Consider the following 17459-nt stretch of genomic DNA (forward strand, 5'->3'; position numbering starts at 1 on the left):
TGCTCCAAACAACCTAAGAGCGAGTTGAAGTACTCGGTACACAACTGAGAGGAGGCAAATACAAGGAACCGCAAGGAAGTCGTCGGAACATAGTAATTGCGTAAGCGCCAGCTAGGATTCCGGAAAATTCCCGGTAACCGGGCTAAACCGAGTGATTACATAATCTTACGCACTCGCCTACAAAATTTGGAAGCGGGATACGCTGGCTGCATCCTTCCTTCTCCCTCTTCCACCATGTTTGCTGCTGCTCGTTCCCTCCGTCAATCCGTCTCCCGCTCCGGTAACTATGCGGTGAGCAACGTTTGCAACGCGCGCGACGGCGACGACGATGCTAAACTTGTGCGCAGGGCCTCCCGCGGTCGATGATTGCCAGGAATATGAACTCCAAGGTCAACGGTGAGTTGTTTGCTGGCATCCGACGCAGCTCCTGACAGACGTACTAACATGCGCGCATAGGCCCTGTCGTCGGTATTGACCTTGGAACGACCAACTCCTGCGTCGCCGTTATGGAGGGCAAGACTGCGAAGGTGATTGAGAACTCCGAGGGTGCGCGGACAACACCCTCGGTCGTCGCGTTCACAAAACACGGCGAGCGTCTTGTTGGTCTCCCCGCGAAGCGTCAGGCGGTCGTGAACAGTGCGAATACCGTCTTCGCCTTCAAGCGTCTCATTGGTCGTCAGTTCAACGATGCGGAGGTCAAGGCGGACATGAAGCACTGGTGAGTAGCCTTTCTGGTCTCGCTTATTCATCTCTCTACGCTACTTCTTCCCCCCTTCCCCTTCGTCTTGATGCATGTCCCGTGCGCTGTATCCTTCGGCCGGGGTGATGACGTGTCCATTCTGAGTCCGCTATGAGTCACGGATGCTGACCCCGCTTTTTCCCTTCGCAGGCCTTTCAAGATCGTTCCCAAGTCGGACGGTAGGCCAGCGGTCGAGGTCACCAACGGTGACAAGAAGCAGCAATTCGTAAGTGTTGTGTCTCTCAGTTTCAGGAGTGGTGTTCTCACGATCCTCCCAGTCTGCGGAGGAGCTGTCTGCTATGGTCCTGACGAAGATGAAGGAGACTGCGGAGCAGTACATGGGCAAGAAGGTCAAGTGAGTATCATACGTTCTTCCACTAATGGGTATGAGTCTGACATCGTTCAGCCATGCTGTTGTCACCGTCCCCGCATACTTCAACGATGCGCAGCGTCAAGCAACGAAGGACGCTGGTACCGTCGCGGGTCTCGACGTTCTCCGTGTCATCAACGAGCCCACCGCTGCCGCCCTCGCGTACGGTCTTGACCGTGCCGACAACTCTGTCATCGCGGTCTACGATCTCGGTGGTGGTACCTTCGATATCTCCATCCTGGAGATGCAAAAGGGTGTCTTCGAGGTCAAGTCGACCAACGGTGACACGCACTTGGGTGGTGAAGACTTCGACATCGTCCTCGTCGAGCACATCCTCAAGGAGTTCAAAAAGGAGACCGGTCTCAGCCTGAGCGAGGACCCCGTCGCCATCCAGCGTATCCGTGAGGCCGCGGAGAAGGCCAAGATTGAGCTCTCGTCAACCACTCAGACCGAGATCAACCTTCCGTTCATCACTGCTGACGCGAGCGGCCCCAAGCACGTCAACATGAAGGTTATGCGGTCGCAGTTCGAGAGCTTGACGTCACCGCTTATTCAGCGGACCGTTGACCCGTGCAAGAAGGCGCTGTCGGATGCTGGTGTCAAGGCCAGCGAGGTCAACGAGGTCATCCTGGTCGGTGGTATGACCCGCATGCCGCGTGTCGTCGAGACTGTCAAGAGTATCTTCGGTCGTGAGCCCAGCAAGGGTGTTAACCCCGACGAGGCCGTCGCCATCGGTGCTGCCATCCAGGGTGGTGTCCTCGCCGGCAACGTCACGGACATCCTCCTCCTCGATGTCACTCCCCTCTCTCTTGGTATCGAGACTCTCGGCGGTATCATGACCAAGCTCATCTCCCGCAACACGACCATCCCGACGAAGAAGACGCAGACGTTCTCGACGGCCGCTGACGGCCAGACCGCCATCGAGGTCAAGATCTACCAGGGTGAGCGTGAGCTCGTCCGGGACAACAAGATGCTCGGCAACTTCAACCTCGTCGGCATCCCCCCTGCCCCCAAGGGTGTTCCTCAGATCGACATCACCTTCGACATCGATGCTGGTATGTAACATCTACTTATAACCTCCCTCATGTGTTCTCACTGACATGCGATATATCAGACGGTATCGTCCACGTCACCGCCAAGGACAAGGCGACCAACAAGGACCAGTCGATGACCATTGCCTCGTCGTCTGGTCTCAGCGACAAGGATATTGAGCGCATGGTGTCGGAGGCCGAGGAGTACGCCGAGACTGACAAGGCGCGCAAGACCCTGATTGAGGAGGCGAACAAGGCCGACTCCGTTTGCTCAGACACGGAGAAGGGTAAGTTGCCGTCAATGTCAGCGTTGAGAACAAGTAGCTAACGACTGCTCTCCATAGCCATGAACGAGTTCAAGGATCAGATTGACGCGACCGAGAAGGCTAAGGTCGAGAAGCTCGTCTCTGAGCTTCGCGAGCTCGCCGTCAAGGGTCAGGCTGGCGACGCCTCGGTCGATGCTGACAAGATCCGCGAGAAGGTCAACGAGACCCAGCAGGCCTCGCTCGGTCTCTTCCAGAAGGTCTACGAGAAGCGCAACGCTGAGGGTGCTGCGTCCTCTGAGCCCAACTCGGAGAACAAGGAGGAGAAGAAGGATTAAGTTCCCCATCTTCTCTCCCTCTTGCCCCTCTCGTCCGCTCCCGCCCGCATTACTACCCTTCCCTCCTCGACCCTCTCCCATCGCGCATCTCTCACCGTCGGTCGTCGTTGACCGCCCTCGTCTCCACCGTCCACGCCACCTAGTCCAGCCCACCCGACCATCATCTGCAGCAGCAGCATTAGAATACGAACTTATATTGACACGTACATTATGATTGTTCTAGTATCGCCCACGCATTCGTCACCCCCCCTCTCACCACTGCTTCGGTAGTATAGTTCGCATGCTTCACAAGCAATGTATTACACTCATGCATCACTTACGAAAATGCGCGCTTGTCTGCCGCTCTTGGATTGGATCTTTCTCATGTGTGTATCACGCTTGCTGGTTAGAGTTCGTTAAGGTAAATCAGACTGCCGGTGTTAGTTGACGTGTGCAGTCGAATGGTAACGTACTATGTATATATGTGCTGGCTTGCGTTTGAGTGCTGTTGCACAGCTCAACCCTAACCATCGACTCGCAATATCGGAGATCATGGCCCTCACTGAGACTCGTCACCGGATGAGGCGTGAATTCCGACGGGCTGCGCCACCCTTACCGGCCCCATACCACCCTCTCACCGACCAGTCTTCTCTTCTACAATCGCCTCTGCGAGTCTTCTCCCCTACAAGCGATCCCTGCGATGCTCCAACAGGCCCAGATTCCAATCAGTCCCTCCCGAATTCCTTTTCGCCCCTGCGGACGGCATCCAGTACACGAGAGAGGTACGTCGAATGTATCCACCTGGGTAGTAACACCTCTTAATAGCTTACAGGACGCGTGTCGCGTACTTGCGCAACAACCCTTCAAGGGCCCCTCCTTGCCCTTCAAGTATCTCCTCCCATCCCCCAACACAACTTCCTTGAGACCCCCTACGCTGCGATACGGCTGGAGGTTCGGTCACGACAAGATCATGGAGATCGCGCTGAAACACTTTCCGGATGCAGTGGAGTACCGCTTTGCTCCTTCGACTGAAGGGTTGGATGACGATGACGATGAACAATACTCGCCCGAGGACTACTTGGAAAGCAAGCCGAACATCTCGGAAACGCTCTACAGTCTCGAACTCCCCTATGCGATTCGTAAATATCTCGGCCTTCCAGATTCCGCCCCAGATTTGATCAAGATTCAGCTTCTCCGCGACAGCGAGGGACACTCCGAATGGGGTTTGACCGTCGGCTCGAACTACGACGGTATCCTTAAGCGGGTATACCTTGACAAGCTGGACAGTGTCCTCGAGACCGACGAGCCTCCCATGTGGTACCTTGACACTTTAGATTGGCGATGGTATCGAGTGCCACCCAAGAAAGGTGGGCAGTTCAGCGTCGTCCCCATTGTTGACTATCGTTATACTAACACTGCTCCACGGTCAAGGCGAAGACGGCTGCCAAGCCTCAGGGTGGGTTGAAGTTAAGTATGCGACGCGATAATGTACTGAGCCCTACTCCAGGCAAGGCCAAGGTCGTCGCGGCTGGGCAGACAGGATCGGCGAAGAGCCCTGACAAGGCGAAGAGCGTCGACAAGGCGAAGGGCGTCAACAAGGCGAAGAGCGTCGAGAAGAAGGAGGAGGCGAAGAGTGCCGAGAAGGAGGAGAACGTCTCGTAAACCCTTCTATTCGCGCTCCTGATATCCTTTCCCGTCCCCAATTTCCTCGCTTTTTGTCCGGCTTTGTCTGTTTAGGATCTGAATCCTGCTCGTTGTCGCTATCGCTGTCTATATCGTCACTTCGCGGATTCACGCCAGGCTGTCCAATCCTTGCATTTGTGTATCATCAGTCATCACTTCATCTCCATATCGTGTCCGGTTGCTCTTACGCCCGCCCTGCGAGACAGCCGATAGTTCTCCAGCGCAGATGTCTCGGGAGACACTCAGACAGGACATGAAGCTTCAACTCTCATAGTATACGAGTTGGTCTAAGGAGGGTACCTGGTCGTTCATGCGTACCGTAGGATCTACGATGGACTGTCATGCATGCATAGATTCATGACCGTATAGGTTCCAGGTGCAGTATCGCAACTGTCAGACAGCGATCATTGATAGGCAGACCACAGACGGGTGTATCCACTGTCTGGGAGGTAGGGGCCCTCGCCGGCATCCTTGACCCATCCGACCCGTCAAGCCTGCGAGCTGGCTGCCAGCCCTCCGAGGCGGCTGCACACAACATGTCCGCCTTGTATGACGGCGAAGAGATGGTCTTCAGGATAGTCAAGCACAGTTACGTCGTCCAAGGGGCTGGCGTCCAAGACAAGCAGATCAGCGTAACATCCTGCAGCAATCTTGCCAAGCTTCGGGTCTCCCAGCATGATCGCTTCGGTAAACATAGGATGAGTTCCGTCCGCAAAGCGAAGTGGTATCAACGTACCGGCGTTCGTGGTCGCATGCTTGAGAACCCGCGCCGAAGGCAGAACGGAACTACGGACAGTGAACTGCGGAAGCGTGTAAGTATTCCTCAAGTTGCGTCCGGCATTTTAGTCCGCTCATGCTACGAACCTCTTCTGTTTGAAGTGCATGCATCGATGTTAGAAGGTCGGACCCGCTACAACAACACAGGTCAGCCAAAGGGAAAGCGCAACGGAGAATGGGATTTACTAGCATATGATGACCCCAGCGTCGTCCGCAATCTTCAACGCGTCCAACCCGCGCGCCATCACTTGCTCGTTCTTGACCTTTCCATCCGGCGGGAGGAAGTCCTCCCACGGAGGACGAACCATGATCCCATAGCAGGACAGCGTCGGGGTAAGGAACACGCCCTTCGACGCCATTCTTCATTGGCTCGTCAGCAGCTATCTGCAGGTAAGTCACACGGAGCGACGCACAGTTCCGCCGTGTCTCGGCTGATCAGGTTGCCATGTTCAATTCCCTTGACCCCGTTGTCGATAGCATGACGAACAGCAGCATCAGTGTACGCATGCGCTGTAGCTGACGTGGAGAACCTTGGTTAGATAGCATACCCGGGGTTTGTGCTGAAATTTACTCACTGTGCACGTTCCCCATCTGGGCACATGTAGTCGTTATTGCCCGAATTTCCTCGACCGTGAACTGTACGGACTCAATGCTATCCTGTCGAAAGCGTTGAGCATGTATATGTTGACCCTCATGCCAGCGTCCGGAGTCCTTACCGTCGGAGACGCAACTCCGCCGCCGCACATTATCTTGATGAAGTCAGCACCGCCCTTGAGGGCGTCTCGTGCGGCCTTGAGCACCTCGGGCACTCCGTCGCATGTGCGCCCAAGCGAATGAGAGTGCCCTCCGCAGCATCCTGCATCGGTGCTCCCAGAAGCAGTGAAGTCAGCATGTCCTCCTACAGTGATGTCAGGAACGAGCGAACACGGTGAGACAGTGCTAGGAAAACGGACCTGTCTGTGAGAGCGCTTTGCCGCATTGAAAGAGACGAGGGCCAGGGATGAGACCTTCCGCGATAGCACTCGCGAGAGCCTTGCTCGCGCCGCCTGTCGGATGGATGACGAAGTGTTAGATGTTAGGTTTCGAGACGGGAATTGATGGCGATGGTATGGATAGCACCTGTGTCACGAACTGTCGTGAAGCCCCGCAGAAGCATTTCTGTGAACCGTATTCAGCTACGATGATCGCTCGATAGTCAGGCAACACTACTAACCCCGTAGAACGTAGGTGGATCGAAGATGGACGAGTTCCAGCGGTGTCTGGGAGAGCTCGCCCATCGATTTCACACCCGGGATGGCAGTGACGTGAACGTGGCAGTCGATGAGTCCTCTGCCACGCATTCCCTTCAATGATTGTCAAAACCCGCGCAGACTAGGAAACTCACGGGCACAGGAACTTGCCACCCAGGTCAACCGCCGCTAGGTGCGGCTCGTCTAGAGTGGACGGAGACGGGTTCAGGGAGGCAATCAACCCATCTTTAATCACGACGTCCTGGTAGCCTGGAAGTATGCGAGATTGCGCGGGGTCTATGACTCTCGCATTCCGTAGGATGAAGCCTGGCGGGCTTGAGCGCACCCAGGGTTTGAGCGCAACTTTCGGTAAGCTGGATAGAGGTGACTGCGTCAGAAGGGGAATACTATGAAGATTCGTCTGCAAAGACTCACAGAGACTCTCTCGTCTTTTCAGGCGAGCCCGGAAAGTGCGACATTGCAATCTAACTCGAACAGTGTAACGCTCGCGGGGTCACGATAGAGAGCAGGAGCGTGCTTTCGGTTGGAGCCCTCGTGGTCCGATATACTGTCGTGGGATAGCCTCAGCTGATAAGCTTCTCCCATGGTCAGCCGTGGTGAGATCCAAGAATACGATGGTCATGGCGATCGTATGGACAATCTCAGCCGACGCGCAAGCGCTAAGCCGCCCGACGGCAGAGTAGGCTGATGGGAAGATACGTCCAACTGGAATGAGAACTCTGTGAATCCAGCCTGAGATAGCTATCGTGCTGATTTCTTTCGGGTTCAGTCAAGAAAGACTGAGAGAGCAAGCAGATGGAGGATAAGATCAGGCCTAGAAACGCCCGAATGTACTCATCCGGTGAAGTCACCGACGATTCACGCACAGCTATCACATACTCAATACCAACGTCCAACATAATTCATCGCGTGTTGTATCGGTTGAAAGACAGACAGAGAATAACGAGCGATATACGAACAGTCATTCCCGAATCAAGCACGACCCTTCCCCTTCCTCCTCGAACCCGTCTGGGGCACGTTGGGCATGCTGGTCCAGTGCGCCGTGCGCTTCGCAGACCGTGGGACGTACTCATCGTCGTCCTCATCTTCCTCCCGGTTGAATCGCTTGCCACGTGTACCCCTTGCAGTCGGCGGCACATTCAGTGACCTGATCGTCGCCGACCGAGTGCGTGTGCCGACCTGAGAGGTGGTGGGAGTGGTGGGATTGGTGGGAACGGGTCCTGGGGCAGGCGTCAGGCCGTTGTCCTTCTTGGGGAGCTGATCGGCGATCTTGTCCTCCTCTGGCCACACGAGCTGTAGATTCCTGAAGGTGGATGATAGCACAGTGATGAACTTGGTATGGCATGATAGTTTGTCGACACTGTCCTCGTACTCCTTCCTCTCTGCATCAGTGAGGTCTTCGTTCGGCTCCACTTCGCTTGCCACTGGCTTGTACTCTTCATCGAGGAAGAAAGCGTACACAGAGGCGTTCCCACCAGCTGGTGGTTGAGACCCGGATGAGGGGGATGTAGCGTGAACGGATGTTACTTGATTGGCCAACAGCGCGTAGCGGGCCTTGAACAGCTTCAGAAGCTTCTTGAAGACGCCATTGATGGGATGGGTCTTAGAAAGGGGTGGAACACGAGCTGGGAACGTGGCTGACGAGGAACCTGCCTGAAGAAGTTCCGCTGGGGGCAGTGGGACCGCGGGATCTTCAGCAGGACAGTCAAAGACAAGCTTGGCGTCATCTGGAAGGTAGATCCTGCCTGCTACCATGGCTTCCCTCTTAGCGAGCCCGCAGAAGAAGTCGCCGCCATTCTGTTGGAAGCCATTGAAGTAATCACGGATAAACTGACCAACATCCGTACAGTTATGAGGAAGGAAGCGAATGGCGTAGAAGAGAAGGACGTGAAAGAAAGCCTCCAGTTCGTCTGGAAGCTGTATCGCTATGTCCGGGTGGCTCAGAATGTAAGCAGACATGAACTGCCAAGTTCCCTGCAGAATCCTAGATTAGTCGCAGAACTCTTATTTGGCAGAATCACGTACAGTGCGATCGGGCTGCCGTGCGGTTCCAGGCGAGTTCCTGCGTTTCGACAACTCCCAGTCGGTTAGCATGCCAGTGCGCGTCTGAACGAGTCGACCATCGACGATTTTCTCCTGGATGTGGATGAGGACATTACCCGCGCTCACATCGCGGTGGATTATACCCTTATCGTAGGCTAGACCGTGGGCTGACGGGAAGAGCAAAGGGTCAGTGACGGAACCAACACCATCGCATTAGAGCATACCTTTGATGCAAGTAGCAATGAGGAAGACCAACTCCGCCGCGTTCCGGAAGCGGCTCATGGATAGTCCGACCTCCTTCACGACGATGCGGTAGTGACGGTGCGTCTTCAACGGACAGTCCTGCCTGTCCGGATGGACCGTCTTCCACACCTCTTGCGAGTCAGTCACCTGGTCACCCATGCGGTCCTTGATGTCGCCATGACAAACGAGCGTGGGGACCCCCTCGACCTTCTTCCCATCGTTCAGGTACTTCAAGACGTTCCCCTCGGGCTCGATATCTTCGTGTTCAACCCTCCATGCGTCCTTGAGGTAGACGAACGGGCCCTTTGGGTCTGAACAGTCGATAGCGACGTATCCGCGGGTGCCGCGCCCGGCCAGCTCGGGCGAGAGGAAGTGGGGAGCACCGACGAGGAAGGACCGCTCGCACTGGCCGTCGTGCATATTGATCTTGTAGCACATCTTCGCTGTCCTGAGCGACTCGGCGAAGAGAAGACGCGCGTGTTGCCCGAGCTCGATTCCGGTAGCCTCGTCGACTATGGGAGTCTGCGCGCGAGGAAGCATTATATTCTTGTACTCGATGCTGTCCGTGTATACCTCTTCCACAGTCTTGTCATGGCCACGCTGAACCGCCGACATGTGACAAAGACGCCAGAAGAAACGGCCGAGCTTGCTGGGCTCTTCACGGTAGTTGAACTTCTCTGTAGCGACGACACCCGAGCGGTCCCAGCGAACGATCCGTGCCATATCCCCCAGTAGAACGACGGAGAACTGATGCTTGCGGTGTTGGGATTGGAAAATGGTGGAGGCGTACGACATGATCTGGCCCAGGTTTTCCCTACGCCTCTCGGACGAAGGCAGGAACTTGACAGCTTTGTCGTCGAAGGGATCGTCCTGGGTCGACTCAGGCTTGCATTCGATGAAGACCTCGACCGCAGACCAGTTGGCCTGTTCTGTCCCCTTCGGAGCCGCATACGTGGGGTACAGAGCGAGATCGGCCCGCTGTTTGGTTTTGTCGGCTGGGTCGGTCTTGCTGGCGGTCGCAACCACCTTGTAGCCGACTCCGGGCCACGGGACCGCTTCGTTATCCGCGTTATCAGCGCCTTTGATCCAGGAGTTGAAGGTGTCCACCTATTGTTCATGTTGTCAGCAACCACCAGCAACCACCATCGACGCCCGAACATGGGTACGCACCACAGCCTTAGCGTTGAGATCATCCTCAGGCCTGGGGGGACCATTCCACCGTAGAGCCGAAAACCTCTCTGGCTCATACTTGTCCTCTGGCGGGGGGAGATATCTACCGAAGAAGTAGTCGACCTTCACAACGGAAAGCTTGCCCTCCATGCTGCGTCGTTGTCCCTCCTGAATTTCGGCAGCTAGTGGTTGACCGATAGCTGCGAAGCACGTAGATTGGAATAGAGAACCAGGGTTAATCGGACTAGCGTTGATGGCTGTGGGTTGATTTGGTTGTGGCGGGGGAGTCGATGGTGGATCCGGAGGCATGGCGGGAGGAGTGGGTGGTGGGTCCAGAGGCATGACGGGAAGAGCTGGAGTTCAGCAAGAGGGTGGTGGGTGGGAGGAGGGAGACTTACGGATTAACGCTCAGGCCGAGATCTTATATGCCCAACACCGCTTATTGTCGCACGGATAGAGGCACAATGGGGAGGCTGACGCAAGCGCGGTGACGGTAGTGGTTAGGACAAAGTGAACCTGTGGTATAGACGCTCGTACGCGTTGCCGTGCACGTGGGCGCGTACCATGGCCGCTAATAACACAAGCTAAGTTCCTCGCTTAGCATGATCGCCTTCCCCTCCCTACAGGATGGGGCTCAAACTTAATGCACGCCGTATATAAGCATTTCAGAAGACACGACCCAACTTATTTCGTCTCCCGGAGAGTCCTGGAACAGAAGATACGGCCTTCGAATTGTCACGAGAATGTCGCGTGGAATGGTCGGATCTACATTGGCTCAAGTGCCAATGACACACTTCGGACTGCAGGGGGCGCAGAGGTCCTCGTCGGTACTTGCGGGAGCGCCTTTGGGTGCGAGAAAACGACAAGAAGGCTAATTATGCGATTGCAAACGAGGCCGGACTATGTAGTAGTAGATGGCGATACAATGACGATAGATGACCTACAAATATTCGAAAGACAGCCTTGCCAGGGAGTTCGAGTCCGAGATTAAGCTAGTGGGAGGCACGTATATGTTCATGCCTCAGTCTATATCATGATTACACCGTTATGGAGGTTCTATGGTCAGCCATGGTGAGATCCAAGAATACGACGGTCATGGGAATCGTGTGGTTAATTTCAGCCCTAATCGCAAGTGCTAAGCCGTCCGACGGCAGATTCCAACTCGAATGTGACCTTCTGAGTCTTTCTGAGCCTGGAGTCCTCGTAATTGAAAGTTGAACCTTGGGTTATGGCAGCTCGGGAGTCGGCAGAGCGCGACTTGTACATTCAAACGAAATCACACCAACGCCCCTTGCCGTCCATTTTCAGTGGCGCCAGAGCCGAATAGCTATCGTACTTGTTTCTTTCGATATAGTCGAGAAAGGTTGAGAGAGGCCGACCGGAGGATGAAATCAAGCCAAGGAGCGCCCCAATGTACTGCCATCGGGTGAACCGTACGCGTTTGAAGTCACCGACGAGCAGTATCACAGTGTCAATATCAACGTCGAACATAAAGCAACATGTATTATGATGGGGATAATGGGTGAATGACAGACTGAACATTACGAATGGTGCATGCACCATGTTTCCCGATTCACTGAGCACAACTCGTCCCCTTCCTCCTCGAACTCGTCTGGGGCATGCTGGCCTGCTTGCGCTTTGCAGCCGGCGGGGCGTATTCATCGTCTTCTTCATCGTGATCCCGGTTGAATCGCTTGCCACTGGAACCGCCGGCTGTCGGCGGCGGCATACCTAGCGACCTAGTCCTCCCCGACCGAGTGCGTGCGGCGATCAGAGAGGCGGTGGGTATAGTGGGAAGGGTCATCGATTCCAGCGCAGACGTCGACTTGTCTTCTTCCTTCGGATGCGAATCCTCGCCCAGCTGGTCTTGAATCTTGTCGTTGTTGGGCCAAACATATCCCCTGAGGAAGAATGAACCGACCAACTCGTAGAACGTCTTATGACTCTGCAGCTTATCCGCATGCTTCTTGTAGGACTTGGAGTTCGGCTCTGCAGAAGAGGACTTCCCCACCTCTTCCACGGTGGCAGGGATGGAGCCATCTTCATCGTAACCCTTAGCGAACATAGCTTCTATCGCGTCCGTTGGAGAGTGCAGTTGCTGAGCTGCGATCGGAGGGCCACCGGCGGGAAGTTTGAGGAGAGCATAACGAGCCTTGAAACACTGGAGCAGAGCATCGAGAAGTTGGTTGAGGGGATGCTCTTCGAGAGCGTCTTCGTCTTCCATAGCTGATGACGAAGGATGGGCTGCGGGCGTAGATGCATTGTCGGCAGCTACGTCAGAATAGTAGAAGACGAGCTTTTTGTCACCGGCGAGATCGATCCTGCCCATCCCCATGGCTTCCTTCTTAGCTCGCCCAGAGAAGTACTCGCATCCGTCTTTCACGTAGCCACGGAAGTAGCTGCGGACAAATTCCCCAACATCCTTGCAGTTATGACGGAGGAAACGGATGGCGTAGTAGAGGAGGACGTGGACGAATGCCTCCAGTTCGTCTGGGAGCTGCGGCGCCATGTCCTTGTTGTTGAGGATGTAGACGGACATGAACTCCCAAGTTCCCTGCAGAATCTTGGGTTAGCCTCAGAAATTCCGATTGCCAATCGGCAGAACCACGTACGATGCGACCCGGCTGGTGCGCGGTTCCAGGCGCATTTGCATTTGTGCGTTTTGACAACTCCCAGTCAGTCAGCATACCAGTGTGCTTCTGAACCAGTCGACCATCGACGATTTCCTCCTTGATGCAGATGAGGACGTTACCTGCGCTCACATCGCGGTGGATTACACCTTTCTCGTAGGCTCGACCGTGAGCTAATGGGAAGAGCGTACAGTGAGTGACGGAACCAAGATCAACGCAGTAAAGCGTACCTTTGATGCAGGAAGCAATGAGGAAGACCAATTCCTCCGCGTTCCGGAAACAACTCATGGATAGGCCGACCTCCTTCACGACAATGCGGTAGTGACGGTGCACCTTCAATGGACAGTCCTCCCTGTCTGGATGGACCGTCTTCCACACCTCTTGCGAGTCAGTCACCTGGTCACCCATGTGATCCTTGATGTCGCCATGACAAACGAGCGTGGGGACCCCCACGACCTTCTCATCGTTCAGGTACTGCAAGACGTTCCCCTCGGGCTCGATACCTTCGTGGTCAACCCTCCATGCGTCCTTGAGGTAGACGAACGGCCCCTCCGGGACAGAACAGTCGATCGCAACGTATCCGCGAGTGCCGCGCCCAGCCAGTTCAGTTGAGAGGAAGTGGGGAGCGCCGACAAGGAAGGACCGCTCGCCCCCGACGTCGGGCACTTTGATCTTGTAGTACATTTTCGCGTTCTTGAGTGACTCGGCGAAGAGAAGACGCGCGTGTTGCCCGAGCTCGATTCCGGTAGCCTCGTCGACTATGGGTTTCTCCGCACGATGCATCATCAACTCGTACTCGACGGTGTCCGTGTGTATCTCTTCCACAGTCGTGTCATGGCCGCGCTGAACCGCCGACATATGACAAAGACGCCAGAAGAAACGACCGAGCTTGCTGGGCTCTTCACGGTAGTTGAACTTCTCTGTAGCGACGACGCCCGAGCGGTCCCAGCGAACGATCCGTGCCATATTCTCCAGCAGAACGACGGAAAACTGATGCTTGCGGTGTTGGGATTGGAAAATGGTGGAGGCGTACGACATGATCTGACCGAGGTTTCTTCTGCGCCTCTCAGACGAAGGCAGGAAATTGTCAGCTTTGTCGTCAAAGGGATCGTCCTGGGTCGACTCAGGCTTGCATTCGATGAAGACCTCGACCGCAGACCAGTTGGGCTGTTCTGTCCCCTTTGGAGCCGCATACGTGGGGTACAGAGCGAGATCTGCCCGCTGCTCGGTTTTGTCGGTTTTGTCGGCCCTGCCAGTGGTCACAACCACCTGATAGCCTTCTTCGGGGCTACGAGAGTCTGCCTTGTCAGTGCCTTGAATCCAGGATTTGAAGGTGTTCACCTATTGTTCATGTCGTGAGCCACCAACCACCATCGACGCCCGAACATGGATACGCACCATAGCCTTGGCGTTGAAAGGATCCTTCGGTGTTGGGGGACCAGTCCACAGCAGAGTCGAAAGCTTCTCCGTTGGCTCCTTCTTGGGCGGAGATGGTATATACCTATCGACGAAGAAATCGAGGTCCACAACAGAAATCTTTCTATGCATGTTGAGTCGCGGTCCGTCGTAAACGTCAGCAGCTATTGGTTGGAGAAAAACTGAATAAACTTCGAGGCAATCGGACTAAGGTGTTTGGCTGTTGGTTCGCTGGGGATGTTAATCGGCGGTTGATAGTGGGCAGGGGTGAAATCCTGAGAGGGGAGACGTACAGAGTGACACTCAGGCTGAGGACGACGGTGGTGGTGGTTAGGACAAAGTCGAGTAAACGCTCATGCGCCTGCCGTGCACGTGGGCGCGTGTCTGCCCAACGCCAACGTACCATTGACCAACTTTTGTGTATCACGGCTGGCGGTCTTTTGCCAGCCTTGTTCTCGCTCGCGCCCTGCACGCAACCTTTAATTCACCGTATGGTATACATGGCACTGATTCACAAGTATGAGACATGCGCGTCCAGCAACTATCACCATGGCAGACAACACGGAAGTCAGACTTGAGTTGAATCGAATAATCGTACGGTCTCGAGCACAACAAGCGTGTGATGTCCGCGCTCGACTCGGTCCCAGGTATCTAGGAGGAAATCTCGGGCGAACCTCCTTCGCGATATCCTTCTGTTGTCCTAGCAATGTTCCGTGTCCGAAGTCTCATTGACTACTCTGGATCATGTGTGAGCCGACCATCATTCACTATGCAACGCAAGATGCCTTCCAAGACGTAGACTTCGCCCGCCTGACAGGCATCATCCCCTGTCATTGCCAGGGTGATGGATGAAGCTTGAAGGCCCAACCAGGCGGACGCGTTCAATCAGATATAGAGGAAGGCCTAGCAGCTGTCCGCGCCAGACAGATCGGTGTAAGCAGAAACAGGGATACCAACATATAGCGGGGTATGTCTGTACGCAGCGTTTCCTGCAGTCGTACTCCCTCTTGGCCTTGGTCTTCCCTAGACAGACCATTGACGGGACCATTGACGGAGACAGCCCGACAAACACTTACATAGCTTGCGACATGCCTCACCAGCCCATCGCGTGACTGTACGCGCTCTTCCGGCCATCCCTCCAGACCCGTCCGGCCTCCCGGGAAACTAACATGTACTTATAGCCGGAGGACTCACCAGCACAGCAGACGGCTGAGGCGCATGTGCATCCTCATGTGCTAAACCTTCGATATTCGTCACCAGGAATGTTCAGGGGCATATCCTGCCCCTCGCAGCCGATACCAAGAGGGACATTGAATTACGCGCGACGAAGAGCGATATGAACCAGCGAGCAGAACGAAGAGATAGAAAGGCCGCGGAGACGATGGTGGTGGTAGAGAACGAACCATGTGAAGGCGCTGCCGCGGGTCATTTGATCGCCGTTCTGCGACCGGCTATACGACGGTCACCGGCGTCGACTATACCAGCCGCCACCACCCCAGGGGTTGTCTTGTCCCAGCCATGTCGTCCTCTGACAAGCAGAAGATTGGCGGAGAGTACGGCGAGGTGCGCGCGAGCATCGACGCGGACAAGCTCAACGCATACCTCAAGACGCATGTCCCCGCGGTGGCGGCGCCGGTGACCATCAAGCAATTCAAGGTGTGTTCGTTGTGGTTCGTGTCGCGCGCAATGCTCAACTGCTCTATAGTTTGGACAGGTCAGTGTGCCCTCAAGCGACGGGAAGGAAATGGTCGCTGAACTGAACCCGCGCAGTCTAACCCCACATACTTCCTAACGGATGCATCGTGAGTGCCAGCCTACCTGCCTCGTCTCCCGTTCTCAATCGCTTGGCCAGTTCTACCCGATTCGTGTTGCGCAAGAAGCCTGCGGGACAGCTGCTTTCCAAGACCGCGCACCAGGTCGAACGGGAATACACCATGCTTCGCGCCCTGCACAAACACAACACTCACCCATCCACGCCCCCGGACAAGCGCGTACCCATACCGGAACCCATCGTGCTATGTGAGGACGTGGACGTCATTGGCACGCCGTTCTACATCATGGAGTTCCTCGATGGGCGGATATTCACTGACCCGCGCATGCCTGAGGTACCGCCGGAGACTCGGCGGGAATGGTACGTCTCCTGTCTCTCCAGCTGACCTCGTGTCTATGACTATCTCGGCAACGCTAGACATGCGAACGTCTCTGGTGTATAGACACGAGTCCAGCTGTCAACTGTTCATGTCCAGGCCGTTCCTCGCTGACGAGTTTACGTCCCACACTTCAGCTGGCTGTCCGCGGCCCGCGTGCTTGCCACCATTGCCCTGCTCTCGCCCGCGGAGCTCGGCTTGTCAAGCTTCGCGTCAAACAGCCCCTACTTCCCGCGACAGATCAAGTCCCTCAGCGCCGTGTCTGAGGCGCAGGCGCAAGCCGTCGACGTCGAGACCGGGAAGCCTACCGGGGAGATACCTCGGTTCAAGGAGATGGTCGCCTGGTACAAGGCCAACCTTCCGGACGAGCGCAAGACCGGCTTGCGGATAGTCCACGGCGACTACAAGCTCGACAATCTCGTCTTCCACCCCACCGAGAACCGTGTCATCGGGATCCTGGATTGGGAGCTCTGCACGCTCGGGAGCCCGGTGCGTTGCACGTCGCCGCAGATTCTACACACCTTCGTGCTGACTTGTCTTTGGGATAGCTGGCAGATCTCGCCAACTTTACGCAGCCGTGGGCGATAGCCCCAAACAGCTTCCCGCCTGGTGGGAACCTGAGTGCTGCGTTCAAGGACAACGACGCGGAGGCTCCCATCCGTCTCGAAGAGCTGGAACGCGAGTACTGTCGCGTCTCTGGCCAACCATATCCAATCCCCGAGATGGTGTTCGCGCGAAGCTGGATGCTGTTCAGGGTGCGTCATGTTCTAGTCTCTCACTGAGTCTTCATATTCACCACTTCGTTGCAGAGTGCGGTTATTATGCAGGGCATCGCTGCTCGATATGCACGGCGGCAGGCGAGCTCGGAGCGAGCCTACACCTACGTGGTCGGCTTCCCGTATATGGGACATCTTGCATACAAGACGTTGGTGGAAGCTGGCGTGGCTGGGGAGAAGTCCAAATTGTGATCTACTGAGGAGGTATCTATTTTTCGCGTTGTCTCGCTTTCTATCGTAGGTTCTTGGATACAGATTGTGGGGGATCCCATCTAGTACATAACATGGACTTCCTATCCTCAAATGAGTTGGCGTATTCGCTGGAGCAGATGGAACGGCCGGAGAATGACACAAGGGCGAGGACAAGAAGCCGAAGGTCGGGGTGTTGTTCCCAAGGTTCAGTTCCAGCGGTAGCGGACACGCTCACAAGCTTAAAGAAGCGGAAACTCGATGGAGTGGACGCGAAGGAGGAGCGGATCCGGAAGCGGGGCAAGACGCGCCTTGAAAAAGCTCCGAGGTGAAGCATCATTGCAAGAGACCATATTACTTGGAGAATACGGTATCGCGGGGAGCCTACCGAGGGTAGGAACCGTAGGATGATGTT

At 55.6% G+C, this 17459-nt stretch overlaps 6 protein-coding genes across 6 annotated transcripts; 3 read left to right on the top strand and 3 right to left on the bottom strand.

The window, feature by feature from the left end:
- Window positions 1-234: 234 nt before the first annotated feature.
- Window positions 235-2741, top strand: L226DRAFT_467782 (heat shock protein 70; the record flags this gene model as incomplete). The annotated part of the gene is made up of 8 exons (XM_067676092.1): window positions 235-291; window positions 348-396; window positions 457-718; window positions 890-965; window positions 1018-1094; window positions 1146-2164; window positions 2224-2427; window positions 2485-2741. The coding sequence occupies 8 exons, from the start codon at window positions 235-237 to the stop codon at window positions 2739-2741; spliced, it is 2001 nt and encodes a 666-aa protein (XP_067532462.1).
- A 531-nt stretch (window positions 2742-3272) lies between these two features.
- L226DRAFT_615181 (uncharacterized protein) lies at window positions 3273-4683 on the top strand (the record flags this gene model as incomplete). Its single annotated transcript, XM_067686741.1, has 5 exons — window positions 3273-3306; window positions 3366-3502; window positions 3553-4087; window positions 4152-4176; window positions 4228-4683. The coding sequence occupies 5 exons, from the start codon at window positions 3273-3275 to the stop codon at window positions 4277-4279; spliced, it is 783 nt and encodes a 260-aa protein (XP_067532463.1). The 3' UTR covers window positions 4280-4683.
- A 1-nt stretch (window position 4684) lies between these two features.
- On the bottom strand, window positions 4685-7125 carry L226DRAFT_554267 (uncharacterized protein). The gene is made up of 12 exons (XM_067682985.1): window positions 6845-7125; window positions 6565-6783; window positions 6394-6509; window positions 6300-6338; window positions 6134-6226; window positions 5897-6078; window positions 5756-5837; window positions 5594-5696; window positions 5367-5540; window positions 5268-5313; window positions 5140-5203; window positions 4685-5085 (listed from the first exon to the last, which is right to left on the bottom strand). The coding sequence occupies exons 1-12, from the start codon at window positions 6886-6888 to the stop codon at window positions 4892-4894; spliced, it is 1356 nt and encodes a 451-aa protein (XP_067532464.1). The 5' UTR covers window positions 6889-7125; the 3' UTR covers window positions 4685-4891.
- Window positions 7126-7318: 193 nt separating this feature from the next.
- Window positions 7319-10266, bottom strand: L226DRAFT_490889 (uncharacterized protein). Its single transcript, XM_067677332.1, has 4 exons — window positions 9887-10266; window positions 8698-9823; window positions 8456-8640; window positions 7319-8404 (listed from the first exon to the last, which is right to left on the bottom strand). The coding sequence occupies exons 1-4, from the start codon at window positions 10226-10228 to the stop codon at window positions 7403-7405; spliced, it is 2655 nt and encodes an 884-aa protein (XP_067532465.1). The 5' UTR covers window positions 10229-10266; the 3' UTR covers window positions 7319-7402.
- A 1193-nt stretch (window positions 10267-11459) lies between these two features.
- L226DRAFT_615184 (uncharacterized protein) lies at window positions 11460-14163 on the bottom strand (the record flags this gene model as incomplete). The annotated part of the gene is made up of 4 exons (XM_067686742.1): window positions 13915-14163; window positions 12747-13857; window positions 12499-12689; window positions 11460-12440 (listed from the first exon to the last, which is right to left on the bottom strand). Exons 1-4 carry the CDS (start codon window positions 14062-14064, stop codon window positions 11460-11462), a joined length of 2433 nt encoding a protein of 810 aa, XP_067532466.1. The 5' UTR covers window positions 14065-14163.
- A 1224-nt stretch (window positions 14164-15387) lies between these two features.
- L226DRAFT_537643 (APH-domain-containing protein) lies at window positions 15388-17214 on the top strand. The gene is made up of 7 exons (XM_067681354.1): window positions 15388-15588; window positions 15638-15646; window positions 15703-15734; window positions 15785-16063; window positions 16217-16568; window positions 16628-16834; window positions 16889-17214. The coding sequence occupies exons 1-7, from the start codon at window positions 15451-15453 to the stop codon at window positions 17045-17047; spliced, it is 1176 nt and encodes a 391-aa protein (XP_067532467.1). The 5' UTR covers window positions 15388-15450; the 3' UTR covers window positions 17048-17214.
- The last annotated feature ends 245 nt before the right edge of the window (window positions 17215-17459 follow it).

Source organism: Lentinus tigrinus (genome assembly GCF_003813185.1).
Source record: "Lentinus tigrinus ALCF2SS1-7 unplaced genomic scaffold L226scaffold_26, whole genome shotgun sequence".
NCBI lineage: Eukaryota > Fungi > Basidiomycota > Agaricomycetes > Polyporales > Polyporaceae > Lentinus > Lentinus tigrinus.

Coding starts and splice junctions, on each gene's coding strand:
- L226DRAFT_554267 (XM_067682985.1), bottom strand. CDS start 6,888: ATGTCGCACTTTCCGGGCTCGCCTGAAAAGACGAGAGAGTCTCT. Junction 6,510..6,564: donor GGTGGCAAGTTCCTGTGCCC/GTGAGTTTCCTA, acceptor AATGCGTGGCAG/AGGACTCATCGACTGCCACG. Junction 5,838..5,896: donor GCGGAGTTGCGTCTCCGACG/GTAAGGACTCCG, acceptor CGCTTTCGACAG/GATAGCATTGAGTCCGTACA.
- L226DRAFT_490889 (XM_067677332.1), bottom strand. CDS start 10,228: ATGCCTCTGGACCCACCACCCACTCCTCCCGCCATGCCTCCGGATCCA. Junction 8,641..8,697: donor CATTGCTACTTGCATCAAAG/GTATGCTCTAAT, acceptor TCTTCCCGTCAG/CCCACGGTCTAGCCTACGAT. Junction 8,405..8,455: donor CACGGCAGCCCGATCGCACT/GTACGTGATTCT, acceptor AGGATTCTGCAG/GGAACTTGGCAGTTCATGTC.
- L226DRAFT_537643 (XM_067681354.1), top strand. CDS start 15,451: ATGTCGTCCTCTGACAAGCAGAAGATTGGCGGAGAGTACGGCGAGGTG. Junction 16,064..16,216: donor CCGGAGACTCGGCGGGAATG/GTACGTCTCCTG, acceptor CCCACACTTCAG/CTGGCTGTCCGCGGCCCGCG. Junction 16,569..16,627: donor TCTGCACGCTCGGGAGCCCG/GTGCGTTGCACG, acceptor TCTTTGGGATAG/CTGGCAGATCTCGCCAACTT.